Source organism: Lonchura striata, chromosome 13 (genome assembly GCF_050655825.1).
Source record: "Lonchura striata isolate lonStrDom1 chromosome 13, ASM5065582v1, whole genome shotgun sequence".
NCBI classification, from domain to species: domain Eukaryota; kingdom Metazoa; phylum Chordata; class Aves; order Passeriformes; family Estrildidae; genus Lonchura; species Lonchura striata.
This window is the reverse complement of record NC_140715.1, coordinates 7,172,954-7,192,368: the sequence shown is the minus strand read 5'-3', so window position 1 is coordinate 7,192,368 and position 19,415 is coordinate 7,172,954. Positions and strand designations below refer to the sequence as shown.

The window sequence follows — 19,415 nt, the reverse complement described above, 5'->3', positions numbered from 1 at the left end:
ATGGAAACCAAATGGCAATGTTTTTCTCATTTTCCTTCAGCTCCAGTGGGTTAGTTAAGAGAGTCCATATGCCTCGTGGTGCTTGTTCCACTTTCCTGTTCACAAATTTTCTGTTACCAGTGCTCTCAGGTTGGGCTTTACTAATTCTGGCTGGTGTGGCTGGTCCAGTGTGAGGTGGGGCACTGCAGCCCCAGCCTGCAAACCCCCCTGGCACTTCTGGTGTGCCCAGGGCAGGGCAGTGTTTACCTGGGTGAGCCTGTGCTCCGTGCTGGCTGTGCATGTCAGCCTGCATTTAACTGGAAAACAACTTCACATCCAAGCTCATTTTCAAACATGTTCTTACATATAAGTAATATTAAGAAGGATCAACAGGAATGCTACTAGTTTGGAACTTAATTTTCTACCAAAAATTCTTTAAACTAAAGTAGTATCTTTTCCACTACAGAGAACACATTTGATTTTAATGACTTGATTTGTGTGTTCCTGCTTTAGGCTTCTTAAAGTTATTCCTAAAATAATTTAGAGGATCACAGCTAATCTCCACTGTACACTTCTGATTATTTTAGCTATAGATTTCTGTTATGATTTTCCAGGTCAGAAATCCTTAGAAGCTCTTGGATTTGTTCACTTTTTTGGATGGAGGGTTTTCTCCTCAGGCTTTCCTGTTCAAGGATGAAACTGTTCTATAACCATGCACGTTGTTCACCAAAATTCCAGTTTAAAATGAGCAAACAATAAAAAACGCAGAAAGCCATGAAAAAAAAAAAAAATTATAACAAAGCTCCTATAAAACTTATTCTGTTCAGTTTCCATAACACAAGTAAGTTGTAGAAGAACTTAAATCCAAGGATAGTTTTGTGACATGTATGCCTGTTCTCTGTTCCGAAGTCTTTAAAGAGATAACAAAAGAGAAAATAGAACAAGCAAATGCCTTTGAGAACCACAAATCTGAAATTTAAATAGAGGTGCTGGCATGCTCAGCCGAATCAGAGTTCATCAGTCTGAAAGTGACGGATAAATCTGAATATCCAGAGCCTGTCATGGTGGCTTAAGCCACCTGAAGCCACCGGCCAGCTTAGCTCATGTGCCCTATCACACCGTAATTAAGAACAGAATTTTTTCTGATAAGACAGTGACTGCAAGGCCACAGGCAAGGGACATCCACCAGCACCAGGCAGAGCTGCTGTCAGTATTCACATCATGGGTGAAAAGTCTGGCAGCAGAATGGACAGGCTCTCATCCAAGGTGTCCTGTAAGCTGCAGAGAGGGTTTTTTCCCATCCCTGTTCTCCGTTGCTGTCCTTACATACTCCATACTCCCTTTCAAAGATCCTAGGTTCAGAGCTGCTTGCGACACCCATATAACAGAAAGGGAATTATGTGAACTAGCCTAAAATACTTCTTTGCAAAATATTGGTAGGCTGAAAAGTGTGAACTAGTGGGAGGATTAATGAATAATCCAATCTAATCTCTCTCTTGCTAAATTCGAAGAGTTCTGTAATTGGAGTCTGCAAACTCAAAAATAATAATGATGATGATAAATAAAAAAAAATAATAATGTAATCGTATGATGCCTAGGCATACTTGACCTTTATCAGTGAGATGTGAATTTATCATTTCACCTGATCTGCAAGGCACTTATGAAGCAAGTAAAGGCACTTAGCAATTGAGATGACGCGCGTGTTAAAAATAGTCAGATAACACAGCCTGCACAGTAACTCTCTTTCAAACCAACTAAATTTTGGTCTGATTTTGTAGTATTTGCTGTATTATCTCTTAAAAATAATGCCTCACAGAGATTTTGGGGTTAGCCTGAAAAATTTTTAATGCAAAACTAAGTGACAGACAAGTGTAGTATTTTTTTAATTACAACTGGTTCTTGTGTAGAATATTTGATCTAGCGGGGGAAAATAATTCTTTTTAAAGTCAGTTTGTGAAAATCAGGGTCAACATTTTCCCATACATAAAATATTATTTGACAAATTTTTTGTTCTAATTGAGATATCTTGATAATTCCTCTTCAGGGGATCGCACACTGCCACCTGTTAAACTTAATGCAGAGTGATTGTAGGAGCTTGACTCACTCTTTGGCACACTTGCATGTCCCTCTGTTATTAACCAATAAAGTCAGTGCTGGCAGTCCTTCAAATCTGAGACAAAAGTGAAAGGGAAGGGACAACTGGCCCTATTGTTCCAATGGAGTTTTATAGAACAAAGACAGTTTCAAACAGCAAAAAGTTTGAATAAACAGAATCTGTAACCTGTTTATTGGCACATAACACAATGAACACTTTACTGTTCATTGAAGAAGGGAAAAGTAGTCTAAATTAAAACACTGCTGCTGAAATGCTAAACCACTGAAACACAGAGAAGTTTAGATGAAATAGAGAAGCAGTTTACATTAACCAAGGGGATTTGGGGTGCTGAGGTGGGAAGAGAACCTTGGCACAGCCTGTGCCTGCACTGCTGAGTGCAACCCGCTGAAATCTTGGTGTTCAACGTGGGTACACAGGGACAGGAAAACAAAATCAAACAAATCAAACAACAGCCTGTTGTGACTGCCTGGAAAGCACTGCGAGGTAGGGAAGGAAAAGAGGTGCATGGGAGGAGATCATATTTCTTCCTCCATGGGTCCTCAGAAGCCTGGCATGACCAGTGAGCTCCAGCAGTGGAGCTGGTGGCTCTGCAGTGTTGCTGCTGTAGCCCTGCGAGCTCTGGATGTGCCAGCAAGGCAGATCACTGTGTTTGTGTGCTTGGGATTTTATGTGCAGTGTGCAAGCAGTAGTCATTGGTAGAATGAAAGAAATCCTGTAATATGGGTTGGTATTTTGTCTGTAGCAAAATTCAGGACCAGTTGTCATCTGGAGTGGTGCCAACTGATTCATTCATAATACCACAACTGACTGGCTGATGAAAATAACTAATTATTTAGCTAGGATTAAAAGTGAAAAGCTGAAAGCAGTTTATAATTCAGTCAAATAAATACAGATGTTTCCTGATCTCATAAAATGAAGACAATTGGTGAATAAAAGATGTGGTTGTTTGTAGGTAAACTTCTCAAAGAGCTGCTTCCCTTGATACCTGATTGTAATATATTTATCTTTTACTCCAAAATATAGTGCTCAAATTATTTTATTATTCTTCAAGTCTGGCATGAAGTTTATGTGGATGTTTTATGTGACTTTTTCAATTGATGCAGTTCTCAGTTTAATAAGTTTGATTTATTTTGGAACCTCTTCATTTTAGGTGAATTATTTTTTCAGTCCTCAAAGTCATTAATATTGGTCTACTGATGGTGCTCCTAGTAGAATTAGAAATGTAGAGTTAAAGGCTGATATCTCTGTCATTTCTGAAACATGTTAGGAGCAACGTCATTCAGAATATAAACACAAGTTCTCAGCTGAATAATGGTTTAAACTTTTTATTCTACTGTACAGGTTACAATTTACATTACCGTTATTTCTAAGTGACATGGTATTTACAGTGAAGAAGCACCTTGTGACTAAAGAGCTGACAGCTGCTAGTGCTCAGGAATCTTTATATGTGCCTGGGGACCCTCATAAAATATAGAGTAGCCGTGTTCCCAGCTCGTGAAGCAAGGTAGAGAGAAACAATTAAGGTTTTGTCTGTGTTGGCAGCTGATTCAGGTTTTTTGAGAGTTCCCAATTAAACAGTCATGGAAGTATGAAAGCTTATTACCATTGACTTCTGCTGCTTCTTGAGAGCACAGCTTATTTATCAAGTCATGAACAGTGGTTTATCTTTTGTCACTTTTAAAATCTTGATTTAAGAGTATAAAAATAAGAAAAAGGCTTTACATTAATTCAGCAAAGTATCAACAGCTCATTTATCCAGTGGTTGTTTACTACAGATTTTTGTAGAGCTTTTTCTTAATAATTGAACTCAGTATAGTGTATCAGTGAAGATAAACAGCTATAGAGTCATTTTATCAAAAATTACTTTATATGTTTGTGTACATATATATATAGAGAGAGAGAGTCTACTGGAAATCAGGAAAAACTCACTGTCCTTTTCTTACACAATTGAAAATACTTTAACAGCAGCAGACCTAAATCTTCTGAGTTAGACTAGAATGAAAATTACATATTTTTACTGGTGAAAACTGACTTGAAACCATGTGACCATGGTATAATTATTGTACTATTTTGTGCCAAATGAGCCTAAGAGTGCATTGCAAACATGCATAGTCAATATAGATACTAAATGGTAGCTATCCTCTATTGGGATTGCACTTCATTCTTTCCTTATATTATCTTTAAAACTGACTACTTTTCCAAGTTTGCATTTTCCATGGAGCTGCAGCTGTTATTCCTTTATAGGAAAATACTATGTTTGTGTGACAGGAGACAGTATCAGGTGTTGAGCAGGTTGGTAAACATAAAAAAACAGATTGAAAATAATTCTTCCTGTGTTCTTTATGCTAGCTATCACTTTAGGTACACAGAAATTTCTAATATTTTCTTGTGTTTCTGTGATTGATTTTATTTATAAATTCACTCTCTCTTAAAAGGAAACAGGTATTTAATAAAATTATTCCATAGTTTGTTCCATTTCAGGAACGGGAATAGAAAATACACACTCTCTTTTTCATTTTTTTCATAAAATTCTATTTTAAAAACCCAAACAAACAAAAAACAATCAAGCCAATCCAAACCACCACCTCCAAAGCCTGCTATTACTTTGAAGGCATTTGGACCAGGGCTGGGGAATTTACAAGAACTTCATGATTTACCATGAGGCTTCACAATCTGTTCTTTCTGTGCTGCTTGTAAAGGAAAAAGTAACAGGAACTGAATTTTTGTCTCTTGGGGTTGGTTTGTTTGGAGACTCAACAGGGACTGGTTCTGAGATGGATGCTGGAGAAAATCCCTCGTGTTGGTTAAACCAAGGTATCCATGCGTTCAGTGGGAGATTCCAAGCCTGGGAATCTTTCCCCTCTGTCTGTCTGTGCATCTCTGCTGAAATCCAGCAGATTTCCTGCAGTCTGAAGTGCTGGGAGCTCTCAGGTGTGCCCAGGAGCTGCTGCTGGCCCGCGAGGTCAGCCCTGAGCAGGGCTTTCCCAGCCTTCTGCTGCCACACACAGAATAACAGGGGAGGCTCAGCCTGGGTTTTCTTTCTGCTGGCACTTAATCAGCAGGGAGAAGGAGGAGAAGTGCACCCAGGGAGAGCACAGAAGGGTGAAGCACAGAGGAGAGCAGAGCAATTGCTTACAGAATTGCACACATCCATCTCCTTCAGGTTTGAGAGAGGACAGTCGGAAGGAATAACACATCCCTTTATAATAAATGAAGCTGTACTTCTTTTACAATTCCTTAGAGCTTGGAAAAGTTGGAAAGATTGGCTAAGAAAGTAAAGTGTTAGCCTGAAGGTTTGCATTTCCATGTGGGTTGTGTGGGATAGATAATAAATAGTCATGTTTGCTACCTTGCTCCATCCTCTTGTCCTCTCAAATCTGATTTTGTTGTTAATCAACATCAGCACTTGAGGAGAAAGCCATACATGTACACTTTTCCCTAAGCCAGAATATCATCAAAATCAGGTTCATCTCCATAAGGTGATGCCAGAAATACAGCTGGTGGGATAGAGAGGAAAAGAGAGCTCTTACACCCTGACTCTGTGTAAGAACTGCTCAGCAGCAGCAGGACCCTCACAGCCCCATTCCAGCTTCAGAGAAGAAAATCAACTCTATCCCAGCCAAAAGCAGCCCAGCATCTCAGTCAGAAAGGAGCAAGGCAGTTTATAAAAGACTGTTAAAGAATTCTTCTGTCATTGATGGGAGAAACTAGGAAATGAACTTTACATTCAAACCATGCATTGCAACATGCACAAATATTTCTGTTTGCTGCTTCTAGTCAGTTTGCTGAAGAAGGGACTAAAGCAGACTGAATTTATAAAGAACTGAGCAAAATTAAGTGTGCATCAGAGATTTTGAAAAAGAGAGACCTCTTCCAGAGATTAGACCTAAATTGTGGAACTCCTGCTAGAAAAATCATTATAGCTGTGAATATAACAAAAACTTGAGAAAGGATGGAATATCTTAATATATTTTTCTTATTCTTACTTTCTGTAACTGATTGTAGTAGCAAAGACTGTGAGTTATATCTATTCTTTTGATTTTAGACTTAGCCCACTCTTGAACTTGGTGTCATGTTGAAGGCAAATTTATCTTATCTGTGCATTTCAGAGATCTTCCTCTGAGGCATCTTGTAGCGATCGCAGCTGGATTAGATTAATCTTCAGAAGGGCAATAAATGCAGTTTGTGATCAGCCAAATGAGACCTTTGCCTAGGGGTTAGGTGAAAGTAACCTTTGCTTAAATGGTGATGCTTTCTAGGCTTAGCAGGGATAATGAGTACAGTAGTACATCATTGAATTCAACACACGGTTAGTAAGTGTTTATATCCTAAATAACTGAAAGAGTAAATTTCTGTACAAGGAAGTGCACTAAAGAGATAATAGAAGTAATGTCCTCATTTAAAGGAAAACATCTATTCTATTGACAGACTATTCACAGCGTGTAGATTATGGGCAATGATGATCAAGTACATAACATTATACTACTCTGCTAAACTAGAACGCTGCTGATCTGTTTTTGTATGAGAGATTATGTACACCTTAAGGGAGCAGCTGGGTTTAACTGCCTTCCTTTAATGAAAATCATCTAGTGGTTTCTGCAGGAAGGGATGAAGGGACTGAGCATGGAGACTGCTAAGCTGTTTCATGTGAAAAAGCAAAAACCTTGTGACTTTCTATTTTTGGTGCTGTGTTCTTCAAGGGAAAGAAGTTTCTTTCTTTTCCACCAATAAGGATCCAACGTTATCCAACTCTTTTCTCTTAGTGTGACCAGCAAAGCAGTAGATGGTACAAGAATCCAAAAAAAAGCTTTTAGTGTGGAAGAATGGATTCTGCCTGCACATTTCAGTCCTGCTTTGCAAGTGACATTCCAGGGTGGGGCAGTTCAGTTCCTCTCAGCTCTCTGCAAGCCCCAGGTGTAGGGGATGCTGTCTCACACTGTCAGGTGCCAGCCTTGCCTGCCTGCTCATGCTGGCAGTGCAGTTTGGCTTGTGGGGCAGCGTTCTGTGTGTGGGCACACAGCAGAGCAGTCTGACTGCCAGGGCATGGCAAGCAGCGGCACCATGGCCCTGCTGCCTTTGCTTGTCTCCAAAGTCTTGCCATGCCTGAGGTGCCACTGTCAGTAGAGCTGTAAGGATGATACTCCTTGAAGGAGACACTAAACCTTTAGCCCAGGCCAGGCCGTGCCTGCCTTTCCTCTCTCCAGTTCATCAGTGCTGTAGTTTGTGCTGGCACTGAGGCAAGGAGGCCTGAGTTGTTCTTGCTGAACTTTGTCATCAGGATTCCACACGGAGTATTCTGGTGGCCTGAGTGGATATGGAATGACTCAGGTGTTTCTCCATCTTTTATGAGACTGTACTTCATCTGCAAAGTAATAGTAGGGTGCCCAAAGGGGGGCAGCCAGGATGGGGAAGGGCTTTGAGGGGAATCCATGGAGTTGCTGAGGGCACTTGGCCTCTTGGAGAAGAGGAGAATGAGGAGAGACCTCATTCCATACACAGCAGGGTACAGAAGGTCTCCTTTCTTGTGAGGGGAAGAGGAGAGGCAGACACTGATCTCTTCTCTATGGTGACCCATGACAGGACCTGAGAGAATGGCCTGAAGTTGTGTCAGGGGATGTTTAAGTTGGATTTTAGAAAAAGATTCTTCACCCAGGGGATGGCTGGGCACAGGAAGAGCAACCCCAGGGAAGAGGTCACAGCACGAGCCTGGCAGAGTTCAGGAGGTGTTTGGACAATGCTCCCAGGCACAGGGTGTGATGGTTGGGCCAGACTCAATGATCCTCTTCCAACTCAGCTTATTCTGTGAATTACGGACAAATTATTTCTGTGCATCCAGATGTTATTTATCCTCTATGTGAATATACAAGGGTAAATATGCAAGGTCTACTGGTGGTCTGCTGATGGCATTAATACCTTAATGTGCAGTAATGGCTGAGTAAATGAGAGAAGAATATGTTAGTGGAAGCAGTTTATATGTCATTCAGGACATGTGGGCAGTTTCATTTTAGGAAAACAAGGCATGTAGGAGAACAAGGTCCAGAATAAGAAAAGGTCTAGAGAATATAACTGTAGTATTTCCATCTTCCTTTCCTCAGATTTTACAGTAAATGAAGGGCTACGAAACTATCAGGAATTATAGTGATACATTTCTATATTTTTGGATGTAAAATACATGTCTGAAAACCTCTTTTATATATGTATGTAGATGTGAAAAGATTATTATCCAAGCACAAGTTATTTTACCACTATATGCTGCATTACAGAAAAGTCTCAAATAATATTTTGCAGAAACAAATGCCAAAAGTTAGTGTATAAAACTAATTTAAAATCTACCAGCAAAGAACATGTCTTTACTAGATGGGGAAATTTCTAGAATATTTCATGTCTACCATCAGGTCATAAGACTATAAAAGGGATTTCTGAGAAGCAGCATAGAAAATCCTTTCCCAGAGGTTCAGGGGCTGATTCCATTTGTGGTCTTGATATGATCCACTTCTCAATTTTTTTAAATTTTGTCAGTTGCTGGAAAATGCCATGTTCCCAGATAATAAAACTCAAATGGGTGAACGAGTTTTGTGAATAGTGTATTTCAGTGCCTATAACATTTTCCTCAGGCAAAGTAAGAACAGGATGCTAATCAAAGTGAAATCATCTGGGCTTGTAAGGGCTGTTGAAATCCACCGAATAGCATCAAAATGTTTTACTGTGTATGTACAACAGCTTAATTTAGCTAATATATTCATAATTTGGTGTATTTGTAGATGTGCCACTAGAAAACAAGAAAATTTGAAAAACTTCATTTTTATTATGAGTTTAGTAATTTTAATGTGTATCTAATGTCAACATTAGTCTACCTGGGGTGGGCTACTATGATTCAGTTCAGTCAATTTTTAATATTCATTTTGGTTTGATTTTGACCTTTTTATTAATAAGTCTAACCATAGTTTGCTAACATGGCTGAAGTAAAACTAATCAGTCATACTGTTTTTGTTAAATATCCTCTACTGAAATTGCACATGATTAAAGTTTACATTCTCCTTAACAGTAGCTTTATCTGTCATGCTAGAACTCTTCACTTATTAAAAAAAAAAAAAAAAAAAAAAAGGGGGCAAAAAGACAGCAACAAGCAGAAAATCTCTAGAATGAAGTGTACTTGAGAAGCTCATTTTTAGGACTGTTGAGTTCCTTGCTTTTGGCTAAACCACTAAATTTCTGATTGCTACATTAAATATTAGAAGGCAGATAAAATATGCTCCTAACTAGAAGGGTTTGGATTAATTTGGTGTTGATGAAAGCAAGCTAGCTTTTTTAATGTCAGCCTTTTTATGTTCTTTTTACGCATTGCCACTAAACGTTCCATTCCTTGAGAAGCATTGTCTGGGGGGAATTCTCTTGGCGCTGTGGCCGCGGTGTCACTGCAGGGTTCTTTGACCTCAGGGTGGCAGAGCCACGTCCCAGCCTGTTCACTGCTGCCCGAGGACATCGCTCAGGCTTCCAGAGGAAATCCATCCCCTTCCTTTAACTGATGAGCTTCAGGAATAAATTTAAACCGGGCCCCAGTTTTGCACTTTACATGTGTGCATGCACCCTTTATCCAAAATGTGCTTTGGCAGTTAAATATGAGACTGGAGAGAGCTGATACAGAAAGGGGAACCAGATGGATTTAAAATGCTATGAGCTTTCCTGGCTAACCTGAGAAAGAAGTTCTAATACTTAAAAAAATAAAAAATGTAGTTACTGTCTTTATTAATAGAAGACACTTATTTGTGTGTTTTATTTAGTGTATGAACTTCCATTGTTTAGCTTCATTCTGACAAATATATAAATATATAGAGGAAGAGGAAAAAATAGAAACTGATTTTGGACAAAATAAAACTACTGTTTTAGAAACACAGACTACAGATCTAGTTTCCCTGTGAATTAAGAAATTAGTTAAATAATTGGCAGTTATACTGGCAGCAACTTCAGTCTGGTTTTTGTTTTTAGCTCAATGTAATGAAGCTCAAATTACTTTGCTTTTCAAAATCTTTGAAAGCCTTAGAGACCAGTGAATATTTCCCTTTATTTTTTTACTGCCCTGTTCATTACTGTAGGAAACAAGTACATAAGCAGAAATCAGGCGGCAATTCTGGATTTTCTGAGAACCCTGGGGGACTCAGTGTGCTTTAAAAATGTATAAGATTTTGTCCACTGAGTCGTTATTAACTGCTAAAGGTCATGTGTTTTGACATCGTCTCAGAAAGTTTTGCCTTTAAACCAAATGACCTCCTGATTTTGGTATTGATTAATTCTTTCTTCTGGAATATGGAGGGAAAAGCAAACATTTACAATGTAAGGTCTACCTTGGTTTCTTTAGCAGATATTAAATTAGCAGTTACACCAAATGTGAATAGAAAATTGGTGACAAAGTTCCATGTTACCTCATTGATGGATTTCCATTCTTTCACTATCTCTGTGAAAGACTTGTGTTTGTGAAAATTAGCTTCATTTAAAAAAAATCTCTTTTTGAGTAATCAAATGCATAACTTTAAAGTTCATGCTCTGTCCTACAAATACAAGGTTACATACACACTAAAGCAGGTTGTGTCATTTGCACTTGTCATGAGGTTTATGATAATTAAGTGAATAATTATTTGGGGCCAAAAGAGTAGTCTAGAATTTAGATACCTTTCCTACCTTTGTTTTGTATATTTCATCCATTTTAACCTTGAAAATATTGAACATATTTAAGTCTTGCTAGACCAGTGCGCCAGAAATTTCTGTAAGTAATTCATCAGTATACAGCAGAACTGCGTAAAATTAAAACAAGATCTGATATTTTCAAGCTGAAAATAAATCCTCTAGATTTTTTAATGACTTAATGTTTATTTTTTTTTCCCCTTGTGGTTCTAGGAACAAACTTCACCCTTGCAGAACTGGGGATCTGCGAGCCGTCTCCGCACCGGAGCGGGTACTGCTCGGACATCGGGATCCTGCACCAGGGCTATTCCCTGAGCACGGGCTCGGACAACGACTCGGACACGGAGGGAGGGATGTCCCCCGAGCACGCCATCAGGCTCTGGGGCAGGGGCATCAAATCCAGGAGAAGCTCCGGCCTGTCCAGCCGCGAGAACTCGGCTCTCACGCTCACCGACTCCGACAACGAGAACAAGTCAGACGAGGAGAACGGTAGGGTTTGCCTTCAGTGTATTCCTATTCTATTATTCCTAACCTACTTAAAAATACACCACTCTGCTTTCAAAGGTGAAGTCTGCACTTTCTCAGTTTGACTAAAGCTGGTTTGGGTTTTTTTGGCATCACTATCAGGAAACTTATTATATGTGCATCATATGATAGATATTATGTGTTATCTTACAATTTACTTTTCATGCCATAATCTGTCACAGAAGTTTGTGCTCCGAGTATCTTAAATTAAACTTAATGATGAGAAGCAGAAAGAAATTTACAAAGAGAAATAGTTTGTATATGTGATTTTTCTACACAGCTTGAAGTAATATTAATAATCCACAATGTGCTGGTAGCTGTAACAATTATGCTAACTCATAACAATCAGATTTAATTTTATGTATTTTTTTCCATGGTTTTGAAGTTGTAAAAACAATTATTTTGCTCTTTTAATACTGGTATTGTGGAGCTTTTGGAAAGCAAATCTATGTATCGGGCTGAGGCAGAACGCTTGTGTTTAGTGTCATTTAAAGTCTCACAGAAATGAGACTTTGGGCACAGCACCAGTCACTTGTGGCTGAAGAGTGTGCCAGGGGTAGAGTCTGACTCTCCTGTGTTCTGCACTGTCCTCTCAGGTGCACATATCCAAATTCAGGTCATTTGCGTGGATCACCCTAAAGTTCTTACCTGGGGAATTTTCTGGGCTCATAGGTCTAAAGAACTTTAGAGGGAAAATAGTAAAAAAGGATTTGCAGGAATTTGTCCTTCATCCTATAGGGTGATGAAAGTGTAAACTCAGCTTAGTTAAAATAGAAACAAAGGGGTTTGGATCTTGTCACTCTGAGGAGGTGAAGAAGAACCTCCCTAGCATCATCAACCCTCAGAACAACTGTTCCAGCAGCATGACACCAGGGATAGATTTCTGTTTGATACGTGTTGGGTGCCTCCCAGAAGAGCATTTTTGTAGGTGTTTATCTTGGGCTCCTCCCTGTATTCACTGACAGTTGTCTTGGTTTCAGCAAAGTGGGTGTGCCAGGCTCTGGAAACACATGCTACTGCTTGTCAAAGCAAACAGCAAAATTACAGTTTATATGTTGATAGGAAGAAGTTCAGCAAAGTGCAATTGATTTTGTTTGTAACAACAGTCTTTTTTTTTTGTTGATTTAAATTGAATCTTCATGTAATATATCCTCTCCATAGCCATACCAGGATACATTTCTTCATCAAAACTAAGGAGGGAATGTGCATTTACTAATAATGGTTTGTACAAGGAAGCCCATGTTTTAAAAAGGATCAGCGAGCAGTTAATTGATTTTTCCTTTTAATAATGCCGTTCACAGAAAATATGACAACTTCCATTGATTTTAGTACAGTTTTGTTAAGGCTTCTGAGCATAATTTCAAATAAAAGTCCTGACTAATAGAATTCTGACAATATGGAATGGTTGGGCTTCAGTACTGCAGCAGGAATTCACTTCTGTGCAGGTGGTTTTCTCCATTTCAGTGGCAGCAGTGTGTCACACCTTTTGTCTAAGAAAACATAATGATCTCAGAACCCACTTTTATATACACACTGTCACAGACTGATAAAAGAATGAGTCTGTTCACTTGTTTTTCATTTTCTTCCCCATAATAAGTGAATTATTCAGTAATTGGAAATACAGTGCAGTGCATCCATTTTTCATGTTTCTAACAATGGTATTAATAGGAGAAAGAACAACATGATCAAACAGCAAGCAAGAAATACACCAGTATGTGGAATTCATTTTGGGTTTCTGTAAGTAGGGTTTCTGTATGTTTGGTTGTTTTAAAAAAAACAGCACACAAGGTGTTGTGTACACAGAAGTGTTAACTTCAGTAAACTTTTTAGCCTTACTCTCTCACAAACCCTGGTTAGCTCAAAAATCAATGCTTCTTCACATCACTGATTTTATGAAGTTTTGGGATACATTATCATATAGATTGACAGTTGCCCCACTGGTTCAACACCACAGTGTGGACACTTACAAAACCATCATTAATTTCTCACACTTGTGCCCAGCAGTGGTTTTCTACATAATAAGCACTGTGTCCTTCAGAAGCAGATCAATAACCTGCTAGGTGTTCATCCTGAGAGGAAGTAACAAGAATCTATATTTCAAGAGAAATTTGTACTCTGATATGGGTTCATATTTGCAGGATACCAACATAAAGCAAGACATTACATGGTATGAGACTTTACTCATTTATGCCTAGCAATATTAGAGGGAACTCATTATGCTTACACCTCTGAATTTATTGAAAGTATTGTTAAAGCTTTTTCCCTGATACAGCTCAAAGGTCATGAAAGAGTACTACATCTCTAAAAGATGACTATTTTTTTAAGTATTGAGATCCTATCACAATTTCAACTTAAAAATAACCCAAACAAACCATACCTCTCACAATTTTTTGTATCAATAAATGTATTTTGTTATTTCCAGGTAGCACAGAGGAAGCTTAATTTCAAAAAATTGCTCCCATTTAAATCCATTCACAACGCTTGTGACCATTTTCTGCGCTTGTAGATTTAGTCTGATTTAATTTTATCATAAACCAGAATGCTGTGAACCTTGAAATATTAGCAGGCTTGGAATGCTTATAGGTAAATTGAAATAATGGAAATTCATTAAGTTTCATATTTTACTTGGTATACTGAAATTCTTCCTCACCAAACACCTTACTGATATTTTACAAACACTTATATTTTCAGAAATCTAATTAGACTCTAAATTCTTACTGTATCTTCTAGTTTTTGCTGCTGTCTAGATGTGGCAATGTCTTCTTTAGACAGATCAATTCTGAATTTGTAACACAAATCTGTCATCAGATTGTTACTCAACATGATGTACTGTGTTGTGAGATTTAAGTAAATTAATTGGTGTTTTGGTTTTTGGTTTTTTTTTTTTTTTGATGCATGCAATTGTAAAAGAACAGTTAGAAATGCAGATCACCTCTGATGTCATGTGCCATCTTTGGAGATAATCACCTGTGGGGATGCAAGGTGTGAGCTATAGGGGATAGAGCACAGTTCCTCAATGTTTAGTTTTTCTTTGATTAAATCTTGTAACTATTTATTCTGAAACAGCGTGGCAAACTTTTCAAAAGGATTTTTTTTTCATCAGTTGCCTTTTTCTTTTGTAAACCTACAGTATTTCTATTTCCAGAGTAAAGCATAGGGGTTGGTCATGTTTAGGTAGTGACCTTGAAGTAACTACTCTTTCAGGGTTGCTTTTTTTATGTTTTTTTTTTTTCTTTAAAGTTGAACTGAAAATCATGTTCTTCTGAAAAATATAAAACATTGTAAAATAAGGTAACTTTCAGTTTAAAAATACATGAAAAACAGAATGATCATAATTAAGTAGCATTTATATACAGAATCTTTTTGCAACAGATCTGCAATTTTCTCTTTTTCTGGCTTCACTGTTGTTGAATGACCAGTTACAGGCTGTTAGGAAAGCAGTGAAATTCAAGTGACATAAGGCAGATGGGAGTGAACAGCAGAACAGACCAATAACAGAGAAGAGAAAAGGTAATCTTAGGTAGAGGAAAGGAGGATGGAACATAGGATGTAAACTCAGGGCAAATCTTGGTTTGAGTGCTGAAATGAACTCGTTGGCTCAAAGTGAACCCAGAAGGAGGGTTTTCAGTTTGATGTGAATCTAGATCCTGCTGCGAAAGAGAAAAATCTACAAATGGTGTTGGTGACTTTTGGGTTTTTTTGGTACATAGTTGTTCCCTTGACACTTTCTCTGCTAGTACCATTATTGTATATAATGGAATAGATAATGTGCTGCACTGATATTTTCAGGTTCAATATCCATCAGTGTTTGCTATTCTAGATGTACTGGTGGCAGTGACTTTTATTATTTTTTCTATATTGCTTTGGTGGTGCTTTTTATTGTAGCAATTAAAAGTTGAGTATCAAACAATACCTTATGTGCATATCACTTACTAAATGAAAGAGTTCCATGAAAAAAGAAAACAAAGTTGGAAAAATTATAAGGTAAAAGATGAAAAACTGTATTTGTGTTGTACTTCTGATTGAATCTTATGAAAAATCAGGCAAATAATATTTTTTTTCTATTTTTCCCTGCTGTGAAGTTTTCAATGGCAATTTCCTACAGTAACTTCTCAAATGCATCTGTAAATCTTAAAATCAAAACATAATCCCACCTCATAATTCAAACTGACCTCCCAGTGTACCATTGTTTCAATTTTATGAGCATATAATCTGAGCTTTTCCTGGGATGTTGCTGAATAGCAAACTTGGAATTACGATAGAAAAGATGTTATTGCATCACAGGAGTTTACAAAAAGGCATCAGACAGATGACAGCCAGGGAGTTTATTTTCTTACTTTTACTGTTGTAAATTTGACATGTTGTTATCAATATTTCATTTTTTAATTTTTTTTTCAGCTTTCTATTTCACACTTCATAATTTGCAGGAAAGATTATAGCAACACTGTGGTTCTACTCTTGAGACTATTTTGGGTTTGTTGTATGCATGCTAATGTGTCTGAGTTGTAAGGGAGTAGAAAGTAAAAGATTTTTATGTTGTTGGTCCCAGAATTCTGTTTGGGTTAAACAAGTGGGAGATTAGGATTACTTGCTAAAAGTTCCCCACCAAGAAATATTCACTTTCACCAACAGGAAACACTTACCTTCTTAAAAGGGGATGTTTAAATAGTGGTGATGCAGTTGGAGCAGGTCTGTGTCATCATCAACTGCCTGTGTGTGGGAAATATAATATGCCTTCATAATTTTGGGATAAAATATCGATATTTTGGTACAAGGAACAGCAGGGAAGATGCAGACTTGCATATAGTGGAGAGCTGGTTTCTGTAGGGAAAGCTGTCTGGGAATGTTGTGGCTGTTTCTCTCCCAGAGTGACCCAGGTAGCTGGGGAACAACAGGAGGCACAGATCTGAGAGAGGAGAAGGAAGAGCTGTCACAGTTGTGCGATCTGTTCCTCGCTGAGAAAGTGGCCAGATGGTCCCAAGGAAATGCTGGGATTGAAATGAAATGTCATCCACTCAGAAAATGGCATCACACACGTCATACATCACCGAGGCTCCTGAAGGAGGAGAGCTGGGGAGGTGAGCTCCTGCACGGGCAGACTTCAGCTCTTCTTCAGGAAGGCTTGTAAAGTACTTTGTAAATGACAAATTTAGAAAGTCATTAAGCGCAGTATCAAAGCTCAGTTGCTTAAGTGGATCCAATTTTGATGTGCTCTCAAAACCTGAGGGCACTTCTGATAGGAAGTGGTTTCCTAATGAGGGAATTGACTAGCAGGAATGACTTTTAAAGACTTAACTACACATAAACTCAATTTGGTCCAGGTAAATGGCTTATGTATTCAGTGCAGGGAGAGTCTAGATGATGGGGTTAAGGACAAAAAGTGGATATGTAGTACTGGTAAACTTTAAAGCCTTGTGTAAGACAGGAATATGAAATAACAGTATTAAAAACTTAAACATTTGTTGCAATTTTAATATAACCCAGTAAGACTGCAGTATAGCTTGTCAGGATGGTGTGATGAATTGCTGCTACACTGTCTGGTATATATTGAAAAAGCTCGATAAATACTATCTGGAACAAAGTGCTTGATGATATTCTAGAAATTAAGAATGGAGCTCTGCCTTGGTGGCCTAAAAGAGCAAACCCAAATGCCATCTTGACATTCAGGTGCTCATAGCTGACATTCAGCACTTGGGCAGCTGTTAGATTTTCCATTCAGATCAGTGTTGACCTGGGAGATGTACATCAGGATCTTAGGTTTCATCCTCCTAGAGATACTGATGTTTTTAGCACTCATGATTGCAGGGGGAATGGATGGAATGTTAAAACAAACAAGCAGAAAATCCAACACAAGCCCACAAAAACCCCAAACGAAACCAAAAAGTCCCCCTGGATATGGTGAGGTGAGGTCTTACACCATGAATGTCCGTACTGTTCTCCCCTATTCATTTCAGTCAGGGCTTCAGCACCTGGAAAATTTTCCATTGCCTCTGGGGCGACTCCAGTCCCACATTCTGTGCCCTGCTCTGGCACAGAATCATTGGGCTTTTTGTCCATATCCCATTCAAGGGCCTGCTGAAGCTGTATTTTGTTTGCAGTCTCTCTCTTCATGGTGTTTTTTTTTGGATAATATGAATGCCCCCCTCATAATCAAGTTTTATAAGGCAAACAGGAATTGAGACCAAGGAATTGAAGTCCAATATTTAGCCAGGAAACTGAGGAAAACAGAAATATGGGCTGATGAATTAAGGCTATCAGGAAAATACTGCAGCAGCTGGGTTCATAAACTGCTGAGGTTAGTTGGGATCTTCCTTTTTCCTGAATCCTAAGGAAAGAGCTTTTGCCTGCAGCTGTATCTACATCACTGTGTGAAGGTCACAACATGGAGAGTTTTTTAAAAAAAAACCTCTCAAAATAACCACAAGATTTTTCAATTATTATTTAATCATGAGCCTTTCCATCTAGTAGAGAAATGATGAAACTGTTTAACAAGAACTCCATTACAGCACATTATTCAGTTTGTCAATTATTAGTTTTATAAAAGAAAACTTAGATGATATAGGTCACCTAGGTAAGCAAGCAGCAGCGCCTTTGTTCAAACCATAACTGAGTTAGAATAATGCCTTTTTATTCTTTTCTATAAAAGAGATCTGTGCCTGATAAAGTCAATCCAGCTTGGTGCTAAATGCATTGTGTGTGGCTGATGAATGATAAAACCTTTGCAGGAAGGTTTGCAGGTTTGTCTGTACTTGGTGTATAACTAAATTTAATAAAGTGAAACAAAACCTAAGCATTTTACTTTTCCCTTATAAACTGAAGCACAGATCATGGGAATCCATACTCTGAATGTATTTTGTCTTGCCTTTCAAAATGAGAAATTTTACCAAAAGCTTCTTCTAACTTAGTCACACCAGAGACTGGTACCTTTCCTCACGTATGGTATCTCACTATTAATAATCTCCCTAATTACAAATACTTGCATACTTCACTGATTAGCGCATAATTACATCAAGGTACACACTGCTTTTTCTAGCCAATACTTCATTTATAAAGCTCAGCCTGAGTCTGGCCAATCAGCTCAGGTGCTGCAGTGAATGCCTACTGTCACATGTGTAAAGTGGCACGTAGGTGGCTGTTTAAGTGTCATTTCATTTTCTAAATATTTCGTGGGATGTGCTTTGTGTTTACACTCTGCTCACTGTTCTTTTCAAGGAATCTGTCAGCTTGTCGAAGGCAATGGGTTTGAATTGATTGTTAATGTGATGTTGAAGTGTCATGTTCTACTCAGGTAGGATAGAATTCCCCTTCAGAAGGAAAATGGATAGGAAAAGTTTCATATGTATATATTAGACTAAATAGAGCTTTTTGAAAACTGAATTATCCCATAACTAATGAGTTTTGAAAGATATTATTCATCTTTTGCTCTCTTTTATTAAACTTTTTTCACTTAATTCTTAGGTAGCAAGTTATAAAACATGCTTCTAAGTTCCATTCCTTAGGTCAAATGAGAGAAAATCTAATTAATAAGCCTAATTTTGGTGGTGCTGTTTGGGGTTTTTTGTTTGGGTGTTTTTTATCAGTAAAATGTTCTTTTGTGACTTTTTGCAGAAGCAGAATTGAATGACTTCTGACAGAAACTATAGGAGCAACCTGAAAATTAACTTTTTTCTTTGCTTTTAATTTCTTTATATTTCACACAGGCTACAGACAACTTTCTGCTTAATTTAAGCTTTTACAAGTTCTATGACACTCTCCTTCCTTGGCAGTGATAAGGGAAGTACTTTTATCTATTTGTTCAGCCTCTCTGTAGCATTTGAAATTGCTGACTCTCTTTCCTACACTCTTCCTGTAAGAAGCTCAGGGGATGATTGGCAATGATTCAGGAGGACTGAAGCTCTGCCTCTCAAATCAAGTGAGAGGTTTCTTATGAGCAGCTGTTTGTCCACTTGCCTGTTCAGTCTTTGGCTCGCAGACCTCTCATCAAAGCTCTTCAACACCTCAAAAGCTGTTGGTAGCACCACAGAGACCATGCTGAAATCTTGACCATCTGTGAACAAGAAACACTATCTCTGGTAAAAGTAGAGGACTATTTTTTCAATTTATATTTTGTCTCTCT

The 19,415-nt window shown here is 38.2% G+C and overlaps 1 protein-coding gene across 20 annotated transcripts in view; it reads left to right on the top strand.

Annotated features, from left to right (window-relative positions):
- The window catches only part of TENM2 (teneurin transmembrane protein 2), a 1,518,527-nt gene that overhangs the window by 1,061,083 nt on the left and 438,029 nt on the right, over positions 1–19,415 (top strand). For all 20 annotated transcript variants that reach the window (XM_085591001.1, XM_085591002.1, XM_085591003.1 and 17 more), the window contains one exon: positions 10,988–11,263. In XM_085591001.1, coding sequence (XP_085447127.1) covers positions 10,988–11,263 — 276 coding nt within the window. The remainder of the gene's footprint in view (positions 1–10,987; positions 11,264–19,415) is intronic.